The sequence below is a fragment of the Copidosoma floridanum genome, unplaced genomic scaffold, assembly GCF_036245765.1.
Source record: "Copidosoma floridanum isolate Cflo_tuat_1 unplaced genomic scaffold, Cflo_Japanese_pri ptg000020l, whole genome shotgun sequence".
NCBI lineage: Eukaryota > Metazoa > Arthropoda > Insecta > Hymenoptera > Encyrtidae > Copidosoma > Copidosoma floridanum.
This window is the reverse complement of record NW_028321897.1, coordinates 28716129-28731852: the sequence shown is the minus strand read 5'-3', so window position 1 is coordinate 28731852 and position 15724 is coordinate 28716129. Positions and strand designations below refer to the sequence as shown.

General features: G+C 29.7%; 1 protein-coding gene across 1 annotated transcript in view; it reads left to right on the top strand.

The window, feature by feature from the left end:
* Positions 1 to 15724, top strand: part of Calr (calreticulin) — a 201124-nt gene that overhangs the window by 106603 nt on the left and 78797 nt on the right. The window contains exon 3 of the mRNA XM_089593647.1: positions 9966 to 10169. Coding sequence (XP_089449773.1) covers positions 9966 to 10169 — 204 coding nt within the window. The remainder of the gene's footprint in view (positions 1 to 9965; positions 10170 to 15724) is intronic.

Sequence of the window (15724 nt, the reverse complement as noted above, 5' to 3'; positions counted from 1 at the left end):
GAGGAAAAATTACCTCAAACTACATTCTTCCAGAAATTCTCCAGTGATTTGTTCATAATTCATTAATTTTGTAACTAAGGATCCCGTGCAGCGGCGTTCACGTATCTCAGTGGGCTAGAAACGAAAAATTCCACATATTGATTGTAGGTGTCGTAAAAACTGTAAACTTACGAGCGAATGACGAGTAATGCTAATTTAGCCCCTTTTTTCATGTAAAAATAAAATATTTTTGGTGGTCAGAATTATACTGTTACTTTAACAGCAAACATCCCTTCAATAATTTAAAAAGTTTTTGGATCAATATCTCTTTAAATTTTAATTAAAAATAGGTATTTATGTAAGATGCCACGAGAGTGAAAGAGATAGAACGCACGGTCGGATTAGACCACATATGTATTGGTACGGAGCGAGAGGTAAAAGGAGAGACAACAGCCGAGCTTTTGTTTTTCAGCTTATGGGCAGCGCTCATGATTTTTTTATAAACAAAAAAACTTATTAAATTTTCAAGCCTTACAGTAAATGATAAAAAATGCAACACTTTTAAATTCACACAACACTTAAATATAGTATTAAAATACTATTACACAATCATTCATTATAAACCTACCGCAGGAACGGCTGTACTAATTCTTACTGGACTGCATACATTTTAATAAGATCATATCTTCTGTAATAATCAATGCACATAATTACAGCGCTTCATGATAGCTTATTTCGCAAAATGCAATGTATCGCTTGCTGGTTAAAAACAGCGTTTAGTAAATATCATTTTTAACTATTGAATAACACAATAAAATAAATCTTGTAAATATAAATATATACATACGTGTGCGTCACATCTTTTATCAATTTATATATACTTGTGAGTATTTATTATGGATCGTATACATCAAACGTAAATAAATACTATGGTCACAAAAATGAAATGCTTGTATCACCAAAACATGTCTAAAGAAGAAAAGAAAAAAAAACTAAGCTTTAAGTAAGATTTTAACCCTGAGAATGTCGAGGTGAAATAAATCACGCAATGTCTTAGCTAACTAGGCTACCGAAACTCTGCTCATCTCATGATTAAACGTAAAATATGTTTATAATAAAGCTTCAGGACTCAAGAGAAAGTAAAACTTGGCTGACGTTGAAGTAACGTAGAATAAAAAGTTAATTTTGAAAAAGCTTAACTTTGTATTATAATTAATAAATTTTCATCGGTTGGGTTATAAAATTGTAGTTGCGCAGTTGCAAGCGATTTTGTTTATTTTCATGAATATATGTATCTAAGCGAAAAATATTATTGACTTACCATCTATGTCTAATATTTTTAATAATCAGTTAATATTTCCATTTGTATAAATATCGTGACTTAGTTTTGTCATTATAATGTAAGGGATAAAAAAGTGAGTGCTGTAGTACAGATTTTTTTTTTAACTTTATCACGAACACTAACAAATACATAATAAATTCAAGTATTTGATATGCAAGCTACGAGAGCAGAGACGGCCATGAAAATTTTGTGCATTGTTTCTCAAAAAAGGAAAGCGAAGAAGTTCTTCTCTTCATGAGAGCTTGTGCTGCGACACCCCACTGTATCAATTTGTTGATTAAAAAATTATCCAGAAAACATTTTTGTTAAATGTCTCTGATACTTAATGGTCTTATTAATTATTTAGTAACATTTTATGTGATAGTTAATTATGTTATGAAAAGTGTGGTCCTCTTCGAAAGTATTAAATTATTTCATTACCTTTGAATAATTTTTAAACACACCAACAATAGTTCTACCTCCATCGAAACAAGGATGATATGTTAGTAAACATGTACCCCGTTATTAGCATTATATTGTTACAAAAATTAATTTAAATCTAAGGAAATCCCCTAACTAATAAATTAATTAGGATTATTTCTTACGCAATGTAAATATAAAAATGAAATACAATTATAGAAAAAAATTTTTACTTAGTAATATCGAAATAAAAAAAAATAAAAAAAGTAAAAACAAATGTAACAAAAAAATATGACGTAACGGAGATTTGAACTCTGGAGTGATCATTGCAAAAGTATAGGTAGACACTTAGCTGCCTCGACTACTGGCACACTTTCCCTCCATGCAATCAAAGTGACATATGTTCATGGTAAAGCTTCAAGGTTTAAATTTAAGTTTTGGTTTTATCTCTGTTGTTAATTGATTTAAAGTTTAAGTACCTTAAAGCAGAACAGTTATTTTTCTGAATATTTTAATAGTTATTTATTTCTATTGAAAAGGTTACATAAAGGGACTCACGTTATAATTACTCGATTTGTCATTTTTAACGAGGAAAAACTCAGTATTTAGCGGTGTTTAGCTGTTAAAGTATTTAATACTATCTATTTAACAAGTAATATTTGATCAGTCATAATAACATTCTTAACTGTCTAACATTCAAAGCAAAATATTTTTCGAGGGAATACAGCGCATTAGGAACATATATAGGTATACATGCATGCGAGAGCTGTGAGATACAGTGAGAGCTAAGAGCACAGGCAGGAGGCAGCCAAAACCTATACAGCTTTACCCATGTATACGCATATATTCCTTTCCTCACTATGAGGCAGTGTTGCGATATACCCAAGACTTCTCTTGGGTGCTCTTGGCTAGTAGCGCAAGCGCAGAAGAACCATGCTCTCTCTCTCACCGGGCAGGTAGGAGTAGGGGAGCCCCCCTACGTAGCCTTGAACTTAAGCCCCGCCTACTTCTTACAACTTAAATACTACTTTTGACCATAGCTTCTCGTAGCTCTCGATGGTCGAGCGGACTAAGAGTTTTGCGCTCGCTTGACTCGTAGCTGGGTACTCTTCGATTCCTAACCATGACGTTTTTTTTTTTTTTTATTATTATTATTATTAATATTATTATTACTATTATTCATATTATTATTAGTGTCATTATTATTATTATTATTATTATTATTATCATTAGTATTATTATTATTAATATTATTATTAATATGAATTATCAGAGCCGTAATTAAATGAGCAGTAAAAATACTAAAATTAGTAGAGACTCTTTCCTCACCACCTTGCGGTAAGTATCGGGGAGCGTTTTTTTTTTTTTCAAGAAAAACTTATGGAATAATTTAATTACTATGAAAAGAATGATGATGCTATGACTTAAACTAAAAATACATTCGAAAAATTAAGTAACTTTAAAAAGATTTATTAATAAATTATCATTTTTTTCGGAATAAACTAAGTTTACAAAAAAAATAAAAAATGAATAAACTGGACTAATAAAAAAACATTTATTACAACCGTAATTTTTTCTTTTAGTGGTATCCCACATAGGCCTATTCCACTAATGATGATGTCTGAATGAATATCTTTAAAAACACTTAATTCAAACAAAAATAAGAACAGAATAATTAAACATAATTTTAAAATTGATAAGTTATAATCTACTTTAAAGCAATTATCAATTCAGAAATCTACATAAAGTATCAAATTAATAATTTTAACAAATAAATAAATTACTACAATTCTAAGCAGTCTTCTTTAAGTGACTATCAACGTTACTCTGATAAACAACAACTATTTTATACGAACACTTATAATACAGGATTTAATGAAATATCCCTTAAGTAAACTTATTTGGATAGTAATAAAAAAATCTTAGGTTTTTCAATAATACTGTAAAGTGACACAAATCTAATGACTAATTTAAACTTTTTCAAATAGACGTATACTACGTACACAATAAATAAATAAATGAATGAAATTTATTACATGTAATTAGAATTAATGTAATTTCTTATCTAAATACAACTTTTTGAATTAAATTGCAATCGATACAAAACAAAGCAATAATTTCACAGACTCTAATTATTTAAAATTGTAGCTTTAAAAATAAAAAATTAAATATTAAATCTTGCACTTTATCGTAAAAATAGCTAAGAATTAATTTTGCATGAAATACACAAATTATAGGAGCCATTTTAAACTAAATTAGTATGAAGTTTAAAAAATTTCGAAACACCTAACTAATTACAAGTTGCCTTGAATTTTGATTTCTGGATCGTCTGTTGAATCGCGTTTATACATTTTAGAGTTAAATAGTTCAAGATGTTCTTTTGAAATTTTAAAATTGATTGCATTAATACTTTCAATTGGAAAATAAAACAAATCGCGCTAAGTAAATGAATTTTATTTCTAAAAAACTGATCATTTATTAATAAATCTTTTTAAAGTTACTTAATTTTTCGAATGTATTTTTAGTTTGAGTCATAGCTTCATCATTCTTTTCTTAGTAATTAAATTACTCCTTAATTTTTTCTTGAAAAAAAAAAAAACGCGCCCCGATACTTACGGCAAGGTGGTGAGGAAAGAGTATCTGCTAATTTTAGTATTTTTATTGCGCATTTAATTACGGCTCTAACAATTCATATTAATAATAATAATAATAATAATAATAATAATAATAATAATAATAATAATGACACTAATAATAATATGAATAATAGTAATAATAATATTAATAATAATAATAATAAAAATAAAAAAACGTCATGGTCAAGAATCGAAGAGTACCTAGCTACGAGTCAAGCGAGCGCAAAACTCTTAGTCCGCTCGACCATCGAGAGCTACGAAAAGCTAGGGTCAAAAGTAGTATTTAAGTTGTGAGAAGTGGGCGGGGCTTAAGTTAAAGGCTAGGTAGGGGGGCTCCCCTACTCCTACCTGCCCGGTGAGAGAGAGAGCATGGTTCTTCTGCGCTTGCGCTACTAGCCAAGAGCACCCAAGAGAAGTCTTGGGTACGTCGCAACACTGCTATGAGGTACCTATGGTACGCACATTTTAGTCTTCCCCTCCGCTGCTGAAAACGTGCGTATAGTTCGACTGGTCTGCCGCGACGGTGCGCTCAAATCAGTGAGAAAAAAGCGACACACTCTCTACCATAGGCACTGGCAATGTCCCTACTAATCTCTGCTTAGACAATCTAGCTAAGCGACATAAGGACATAATGAGTAAGAAAGAAAAAGAGAGAGACAATACAGCAAAGTTATGGTTTTCAATGTATAGTAGTATTTATTAAAGAGTACTTGCTCTTGACACTGCCGTGTATTTCAAGTTGGATGGTAATAGAGATAAAGGAGATACATGAGAAAACAGTGATACGGGTGATAGTAAAGAATCAAAGCTCAAAGGTTATGAGCAAATATAAAATGTGCTTGAGACATAAACAAAGTTTTTCATAGATAGGAATGTGATACTGATTACAAGTAAAACGATAATATAAGTTTTTTACAAAGAAAGGAAAAAACTGTGGAGTTAAGGACGTTTATTACATTTAGCGTTTTGGGTAGAATCTTCCTAAAATTTTAACAGGATATTTTTAATGATGTTAAAAAGTCACGTGTAAAATTTGAAACCGTTTGACAACACCATTTTTTAGGTATTAAATGTTGAAAAAATTTCATCTCAACCCGCAACCTTTTGGAAGAGTCGCATAAAAATGTGTTTTATGAGAAAATGGTTATAGCATAATACTGGTATCATATTTAATTTTCAGAGGGACCAACAAATTATTGTTGTAATTAAATAAAAAAATAGATGTCCTATATATATATATGTGCAAAACAGTTGCCGGTGCTGCCGCATGCTCGCTCCCCCCTCACTGCACTCTCTACATTTTCCCTATAACTGTCATAATCGCCCTTGAGGAGAGAGAAAGTTGAAAAAAAATGACCTTAGAAGAAATATGAGGTTAGGATTTGGAAATAAAAAGCAAGAAAATGCAGCTCAACTATATCAAATGGATGATGAAGCTGGATTTTTATGCAAGAGATACAGTGATAATAAGAATATTAATACTATAAGACTACGTTATGTGTGAAGTATCAAAGCTTTAAGTTAAAAAAAAAAAAGCTGAGGCATACGAATAATGAAAGACTAATAAAAGTATTTTAGAACAAAATAGAAATATTGGGAGTGATATTTATACAGCGTGAAAAGAAAAAACTGTTTAAATAGCCTAGATTAGGGCGTTAATAAGCAATTAAAATAAAAGTAGATATTATTGAAATAGATTAGGACAAAGAATGGGCCGTTTGGAAAAATCACAAATAAAAAGTAAAAAAGGTAACTCAAAGTAAAACAAATGGTACAAGAATTTAATATCTAAAAATATTTTCAAATATTTCTGTACATAGGCTATAGAAAAGAATATTAGTAAAGTATAAAGATCCGTAACATAAAATTTGCAAATAAATATTTAACTGATGTATTAGAAACTTCAAATTCCCAACATAAAAAATATGTTACTTTCGATCATACAATAAACAAATGCAAAGTTAGTTGTAAGTACCAGGAAAAAAAGTATAAAAATAAATGATAAAGAAATGAAGCTAGCAAATTCTGTATTAATGCTACAGCTTCAAATGATATTTTTAACTGTTCAAGATACGTAGGAATTGTTGATTTTTAAGCCTGGTATTGCGATAATCTTAAGTTTTCAACTTACTTAACCCTTAAATTTCTATTTCTCCCCACGTTAAATTTTTTTTAATACAAATAAAAAAATGGTACAGCTACTGATGCCTGCATTGTACCTAATTTATCCATGCACTCTTTTAACTCACAAATTACTTTTAGAACAAATTATAAAAGTCAACGGCTATGAATAAATAGAATTTTTTTTTAAATGCGCTATCTCTGTAAGTATGATTCTACTGGTTACAGCTTATTCCCAAAATTTTCTTTTATTATCAGTTAACAGCTTTGTGTTTATATGTTTTTTATGACATTTTGTGGCACTTGCTTACAAAGCGAATGGATTATTTTTTATATACTTATTTACTTAACTGGTATATACATTGGTCAGCTTAGCTGAATACGAATCAAGATAGAAAACGTCAAGCGAAATTTCCAAGAAATCTTAGAATATTTTAATACTTATAAACTTATTTTAATGCAATTTTAGAAAAATTTTAAGTTTCCTTGGTTTTGTAAAAAAAAATAAAAAAAACCAACGTACAAAAAAATTTGTTCGAAAAAAATGAAGTTTCCTACATTTTTGTCTAATTAATAGGTTTTTAAACAAACGATGTTAACATTTTATAAAATATATCGACGAATTCTGAATCCACATTCAAAAATTTAAAAGTATCATCGTGTTTTAACTATAGGCACTCTTTTATACCTCGACCAAGCCTACATAATAGATGCATTAGGGACATTGTTAAAGACTTTCAATTTAGCATCAACCACTTCTTAAAAAAAATAATAACGATAAAGGCTAAGTTGGAACCGTGAAAGGTACACTAACTGAAGAAGTACGTTTTTAAAAACTCTAAGAACAATAATTAGATCGACAGTTATTAACCAGTAAAGTTGGGTGAAAACCTGAAATTTAAAAGCTTATAAAATTTATTACTTTTATGAATGAAATATAAACATTTCTAATCATCAAAAACTTGCTCAGTTAGCCGCAATTCAATGTAAAAATGAATGACAATTTGGTTGTTTGAGCCGGACTATTTATTTTAAAAAAGTATAACATTTGACCGATATTTCAGCAATTTAGTATTGCCATTATCAGGGAATTCTTAAAATTTTTTAACAAATTAAGTAAATGGTCGAGCCCCACTATTGCACACACACCCCCTCGTGATCAAACAATATATTTTTTTTTATTATTTATCATCGCCCGTAGGCTCAGATATGGCTTTTTTTACACAAGAATAGTGTTTTTCAGCCATCGGTGCACCTGAGTTATGACCATATTATATTATACGCATATAAATATCTGGACCAACTTATAGTCACACCTATGATCACCATGCCGAAGCGAAAGAGAAACAGTTAATCGACCCTCATGAATCAAGAGCATAGGTGGAACGGCGAGACCTGAATGGTCACCAGACGGTCACCCATCCAAGTACTAACCGCGCCGAATGCAGCTTAACCTCGGAGATCGACGAAACTGCAACTCTACCGTTGCGTCACCGCGACCACTAAAATCAATATTTTTAAAATACCAACATTGTACAAAATCTATATTGTTATACATACTGTTCAGCCACTGAAAAATAAGCAAGTGCAACACTTGACAATTATAATAATCAAAGACTTTATTCTTAGTGACCTGAGAACACGAGCTTAAGGTGGTTTGTCACAAAATTTAAATACTGTAAGTATGAATAAAATTTTCAGGAATTACATTTAAATATAAGCTGATTCATCTCACAAAATTTCAAACCATGTTTTCAGGCAATTTTCTGTTTAATGTTAAAAATTATATGTTGAACGTGGCCTTTTATAGGAGGTTATTTAATCTTTACAACATTAAACATAATATATCCCAAATTACACTCTTACTTTGATCATACAACTAGGTATTCAAAAAAAGTAATCATCAGCTTTTCGATTATATCAAGAAAACTTAGGTTTGACAGAAAATATTGTGTAATATTTTATCAATTAGGTGGCTGTTTATAAAAAGGTACAGGTTACTTGAATAATAAACTGTGGCAACTTCATTACCTAATGTTTTTAGGTGTGATAGTCTGATATCACGTAAAAAGATAGTATGGGAGTGATGAGCTACTTGAGTACCTTCTTTTAATAACCAGGAAAGACTTATTTATTTAATGACTTAGTATACTTTATGCTAAATTAAAAATAATCCTTAATCGTCAAAATAAACAGAGGTATAAGTAATACATTTTTATGGTTTTTTTTGTGTTCTTTATTTTGTATTTTAATTTTTGAATGTATTCTCTAAGCTAAAAAAATCGGTAATTAATTTGATGCGCTGTTAGTGTGAAATCATTATTCCTTTTTATAATACGCAGCCTTTTACTTACTCACTGAATGCACATATTTAGATCAAACGTAAAAAGATTGCTGTTTAAATTAAAATGACTCTTAATTTACGTTAACATATTAAAAATTCAAACTCATGTGCTAAAAAAAGTTAGTTTTTTATGTTACTTTCACAAAACAATAGCTACAACACAATAGTTAAAATACAAATCTAACAGGTTGTAGATCTCTGTAATAGTGTGAAAACTTGTCCATACTAAATAAAAACGAAAAATATTGTAGCAAAATAAAAAGAACATGCTAATTAGAATTTGAAATTGTAATTTGTTGTATTATAATATAATAACAGTTAACAGTTTCGTTTATTGTAATTATTCTAATTATTTTATTATAAACGAGTGATCAATTATGAAATATTTTAAGGCTACAAATAAAAAAATTGTATACTTACATCTTACTGGTTTATTTGACTACCATTTAACATAATAAAATTACATAAATAATGTAAGTACGAGAACATAAATAAAAAAAGTCAAACAACATGTCACGTTAGAAGGTTGTGGATGGAGTAAGCCTTACCTAAATTACCACATTATGTAGTAAGATATATTATTTTAATTGTACTCGAAAAATATTTTTCAAATAAAATTAGATCCAATTTCAAAAGTTGGCATGTAAAGCATGCATTGAGTTTTCTGATGCACGTTTAATGTAGTAAAAATATCAAAAAAAAATTTTTAATTCATGTGATACTGAAGAAAATTGATTCAGTATTTTAAATTTTATCAAAAATATTTTTTTAATTTATTTATGTATTTGATTTTGTTACGTTACATAGTGCTCCCTAATTTTCATTTCAATTGCTGTTACATTTAACATAAAATCATTTGCCTACAGAATGACTGTGTAAAATAAATGAATTGCTTAATATTTATACCACGTATGGCCTCAAGCGAACTTTGTGTCCGTACACGATATGGTTTTTCATTTGATTCTATGAATTATCAAACAAGGGAGGTTTCAACTATGTCATTCGAAAGTATACTAGACTTTTTAAAATCTCAATAAATTTACGATAATATGGCTCCCTTACGGTTTAAAAATATTTTTATGCACACATGCATACACGTATACTTTGTTTAAGTTTTTTAAATTTATATCTTGTGTGTTTGTAGGAATCAAAACTTGGGACGAGGCTAGATTTTACGCTTTAAGTCGTAAATTTAGTCCATTTAGTAATGAAAATAAAATATTTGTTCTTCAGTTCACGGTCAAGCATGAACAAAATATCGACTGTGGTGGAGGTTACATCAAAGTTTTTGATTGTTCTTTAAATCAAGTGGATATGCACGGAGATAGCCCTTACCTTATGATGTTTGGTAAGTTAAAAGTGTGCTTGTTAAAAAATTGTATCATTACGTCTGTTTTTCATTTATAATTTTTTTACGTATCCTATTTTTATACATAATGCAAGTCCAAACGCACTACGCATGCGCACCAAGTGCAAACCCCAGTTTATGAGAGTGTAGTAAATCCAAAGATAATGAAAATGACCCCAGGAGTAAGTAGCTTGTGCAGAACGATTCTAGCACTAGCCTAATAATGTCATACCTGTGTTCAATGCGAGAAACTTACGCTGTGCGATCATACTCATACTAAGTACTTGTGCAATCAACTGTCACTCGTTCTTGGCAACTCTGGCTACTCGTGCAAAACAATGACTAATTATACAGGACATTGTACTTGTTACGTGCATAACTATTTTTGAATATAGGCGTTTTGTCTTACCTTTAGAAATTAACTGCGTTCTCAGTAGGAAAAATGAATTATGCAGCCGGTAAGTATCCAGTTAGAGTAAGCACAAACATAAGAAGTCCATTAAGCCTGGAGCTTGTCCTGGTGTCATACACCACTAGATATAAAAACATCTTTTTTTCATAGTGCGATCAATAGTTTCCGCACAAAAAATACTGCTAAATATATTTTTTTTACACAATCGTGAAAATTTTTTCCCAACTCGTATGGAATGGTTTCAATACTCGTGTGATAACTTCATACTTGTGATCGATGCCCGTAGCTCATGCTGTATAGTTACACTTGTGCTACGAATTCGTACAATCGACTTGTACTTATTTCTTACAGTTCTGGTCACTCACAGTTGTTTATTACTACTATAAAAAAACCTCCTTTTTTCTACTTAGAGTGCAAAGCGAAACTGCCGCTTACAGTATGAATAGTTAAAATATGCAAATGTATTGCTGAATTTTAAGCAAGAAATTAAATTAAACTATATAAATATACTGAAGTACTATGTATACTTTAGCGAATAATAGTAAAGGCTATAGTAATTGAATCTCTGTACATAGTATAATAAAGTTAATAAGTAACAAAATTTATCAAAATGTTCTCATTTTATAACCTCACAATTACAAAGTGAAATTAAAATGTTTGTTTTTGATTAATAGATGGATTGATAAAGCATATAGAAAGGAGTTTTCTGCAACTGTGACGAAAATTGTTGGAATCGCTTTGTATTTTGATCAGAATACATAAAAAAATTAGTTTTGGGGCATGATCGTGTCGACTATTTATGTTATTAAACAAATAGTAAAAATCGACGGGATTTTTTTTCAAATTTTGCTTATAACTTTTTTTGAAGCAAAACCATAGTCATGATAATGTGTTTGTTATTAAATTATCTGTTGATCGGTGCTGGCTAGATTATCTAAAATCTGTTTTTCACAAAGTTACATAGCAAAAAAGTTAAAAAATCGTGTTCAGAAATTTCCTTGCTGCAACGTTATTAACTTTTATATTTTTTATAAAAATTCTAAAAATATTTGAATTGATACCTCTTATGAGAATCTTCAATCACGTGCAGCGAGTTTTGTCTAACATCAAAAATGACGTCACAAAATGATTATTAATTTTAAAATTAAATTGACTACCTTGAATCTCAGAGTTCAGCTAGATCAAATTCTGAAAAATGAATTTTGTTATGGATACTAAAAACGTTAACACGAAAGAAAAAAAATTAGACATTTTGACGTGCTATATACCATTCTCTGAACGGTGGGTTGTATGTAAAGTCTTTTTTAAGGTAGCAAATGAGTCCTAATTTTGCTGCCAACGTCACTTCTTTACAAAAACTTTTTACTTTCTATCCATTGAGCCTGGTAGAGCCTGTACCCCAGCTCTTGGTCTAAAATGTTAAATAGTTAAAATTGAAACAGTTGTAATAAACACTAAACAGTTAGAAACTTTTTCAAATAAGTTATTGCAATAATTTCTTTTCCTTTAATTCATTTAATTAAATATTGAAAGTGTACTCTAAGAGTAAAAAATGGTTGCAAAACAGTAAATAATAAAACGTTAGAGTTGTTTATGCTGCAAAATTGAATTTTGTAAGAAATTAGGGTCCAATTGAAAAAAAGGTAATTGTTGTCGGATAAATGCCATCGTCTCCGGGGCTATTTTGCGGTTGCAGTCTGATGGCGCTATTGTGGCGAATTCTACTATTCCTACCGAGGACACTCCAGCCTTTTAAAAACACCCTCGGTAGGAAAAACTTTTTTTTTCTTGATATTAAAGTTTTTAGTATCTGTAGCCAAATCCATTTCAAAACTTCGATCTAGCAATTCTGCGAGGTTAAGGGCAGCCAATTTAGTTTTTAAATTAATAATAATTTTGTGATATCGTTTTTGAAATGGGACAAAAATCGTTCTGCATGATTAAAGATTCCAGTAAGAGGTATCGAATTCAAAATTAAAAAATTTTTATTTAATAATGAAAACGTTAATAATGTTGCAAAATTAAAGATTAAAGTGTTGATTTTTTTTTTTTTTTCTGTATAACTTGAAAAATAGGTTTCAGATAACCTAACCAGCACCGATCGATGAATGATTAAATAACGAACAAATTGTAGTAATTCAAAATAAAGCATCCAAAAACTGTGAGAGAAGAAGATCAAAGAAACAAGTAAGTTAAGGGCTATGCTGTTCATGTATGTTAATGTATACATTTGTAATAGATGAATTGTATAATTATAAGATAACTTACAAATTTGTTAAGAGTAACGTCAAATGGGGAAGTAATGTGTCTATACTCAAAGCAACGTCGGTAATGTGTACATAAGTTCATAAAACTGGGTATAGTATGAGAAGGTATACATGTAGGAATCGTTGTCAACTACAAGAGAGAGAAAAATGTGTTTCGTCCTGGCCACCTGGCGAGTAGAGCCTGAAGCGCGAGAGATGTGAGACGCCACATACATGCATAGTACACACTTAAGGTGGCTCCAGCGCCTAGTGCCGTATCAAAATAAGGAGACTAAAAATTAATCATTATTTTCTTTCAAATATGGTATAAAATTATCGTAGAGATTATTGTAAGCCATATTCTACATTTTATCTGTTACTTTAGTGAGTTAATATAAAAAAACAAAAAAGTTTTATGGTGCCCTAATTGATAAACTGTTACGGTGCGCTCCTAAGTTCAAGAGTAGTTATACCTATATATATGTACTCTGCAGAATGCAGACAGCTGAGAGCTGACGTGCACTCGCAGCTGTATACTTAGTCTCCGATTATTTAAAGATTTTGTTCGATAACAAGACACTTTTCTCATGTCATCGAAAACTGCGTAATAATATATACAAGATAGTATGTTTTTTACACCTTACGGGTTATTTATATAAGTGCAGCAGTATGTTGTATATCGCGTAAGCTTGTATTTCCTATCTAACCCGTCTTAAAACTACGATTTTGTAAGCATGATTTCTTACAATTTTCATCGTCAACCTTAATTTTTTTTTATACGAATAGAAAGATGGGAATTCAAAGAATATAATTCAATTTTATTAACCTCGGTTGGGTTATCTATAATTTTAACATTGAGGCCACTGGAGCCACCTAAGGAGACAGAAATAAAGTCCAGGAAATTGAAAAAGTTGAATGCAAAACAAACTTATTTGAGATTTTTTACATTGTTTAGGGTAAGAGTAATCCCCATAAAAATACCTTTTAACAAAGCAAAAGGGTTAGGTAAGGTTGATGTGTTGTTGAATTAATATTTTAATGTAAGGAAATGCTGAAGTCTTTTGTCAATAAATAGTATATTTTTTTTAATGAATCTGTAGCCTTGACAAGTTCTGAAATTCAAAAATAAAAACGATAGATTTTTTTTTGCGCAACATACATTTTGTATGACACTCGTATTGTAATACTGTTTAGTACTCGTACCTTGACAACATCAAATTAAATAATATTGACTGTTGACTGGTACTTCATGCAAATCTCACATAAAATACAGTAATGCCTTGCTATGTCAAAAGTACATACATATATTAGCGCATTATTTTAATCCATGAAAGAAAAGGTTTATATACAGTACCACTCGAAAGTCAAAATTATTTAGTTTGATTTTGTTAAAGTACAAGTACTAAACAATATTATAATACGAGTGTCATACAAAATGTATGTTGTGCAAACAAAAAATCTACCGTTTTTATATTTAGATTTCAGAACTTGTCAAGGCTACAGATTCAATAGATAGAATATACTATTCATTGCCAGCATACAAAGACTTCAGCAATTACTTCCATTAAAATATTAACTCAACAACACTTGAAACTTACCTAACTTTTTTGTTTTGTTAAAAGGTATTTTTATGGGGAAATGATAACTTTTCAGGAAAATAATATTTTTTAAATGTTTGTAATAAAAAACTTTATTACATCAGATATTGCTACTACTAGAAAGTACTGGATAGAAACAAAGTCTGTACAACGCTTTTTTATTTTTCTTTCTTTTATTGAACTACTTTATTGTATGATTCTCAGCATTTTTTTTTTTAATCTGATTACATAAATTAAATTACTCTTTTTAGATAAAATACTTTAGTAATTGTACGCATCAAAAATCCCAAGTGTGTCATTTATTCAAATAGCTTTCATTCTTCTATCTTTTTTATGAATTGATGAAGTGTAAGCTTTCCAAATTACAGTTATTCAATAACTAAGTGATTCTATAATTATTTTTTAAGAAAATACATACGAAAACTGTAGAAATTATGTACAAGTTACTTGACCAATTGCTTTCATTAAACAATTCCTTTTTGTACTTCGACTTGAAAAATTAATTAATAGTGTATAATTATTAACTACCCAAACAGCTTAATTAAATGAGGCTTAAGTATACAGCTTGTTATTTAGGGCACTTCGAAAAATAACATGAGTTTCCTATTATCGATTATTTTGATACTACTACAGCTGTGTTGCAAGATTTGTTGTAGTTTGCTGTTTCATTTAAGGTGAAAAATTTTAATTTTCTTTTTATTATCTTTTATTTGTTACCCATAACTTATATTTATCATATAAATCAAACTCTTTCTACGTTTAATTCGTCTATAACAACCATAAAAACAGTACGAGTAATAACTTATCACTGTTACTAAAAAATTATAAAATTGATTGCTGATAAAATATATTTACTTATTACTAATCCCTATTCAGATACTTAAATTAAGATGTTTTCGTGTAAAGCGCATGCAATTCAGGGCTAGAACGATAGTATATTGATGTATTCGAGATAGTTAAATTTAGATTAAATACCTGTAGCGAATATCACACTGGTGGTAGCTCTGCTTGATTTTAAGAACACGCATATCCCAATTATACACCGGAAAAATTTGGCTTGCAGCCAACTTCATGGTAAAAACATTTTCAGGCTGAAACTAAAACTTAAGAAATTTCAATCTGAATTTGAGCATTTCGAGATACACATGCCTCGTTTTCGTTGTTATAACGACTTTCTGACGTAAATTTTTCGGTAAAGCTGTGGAGTAAGATTAAAAAAACTGAATTAAACCAAAATATGTCAGGCACACCAGAAAAAATACTCAATTTTCGATATTTAAAAATTCGAGTATGTAAATC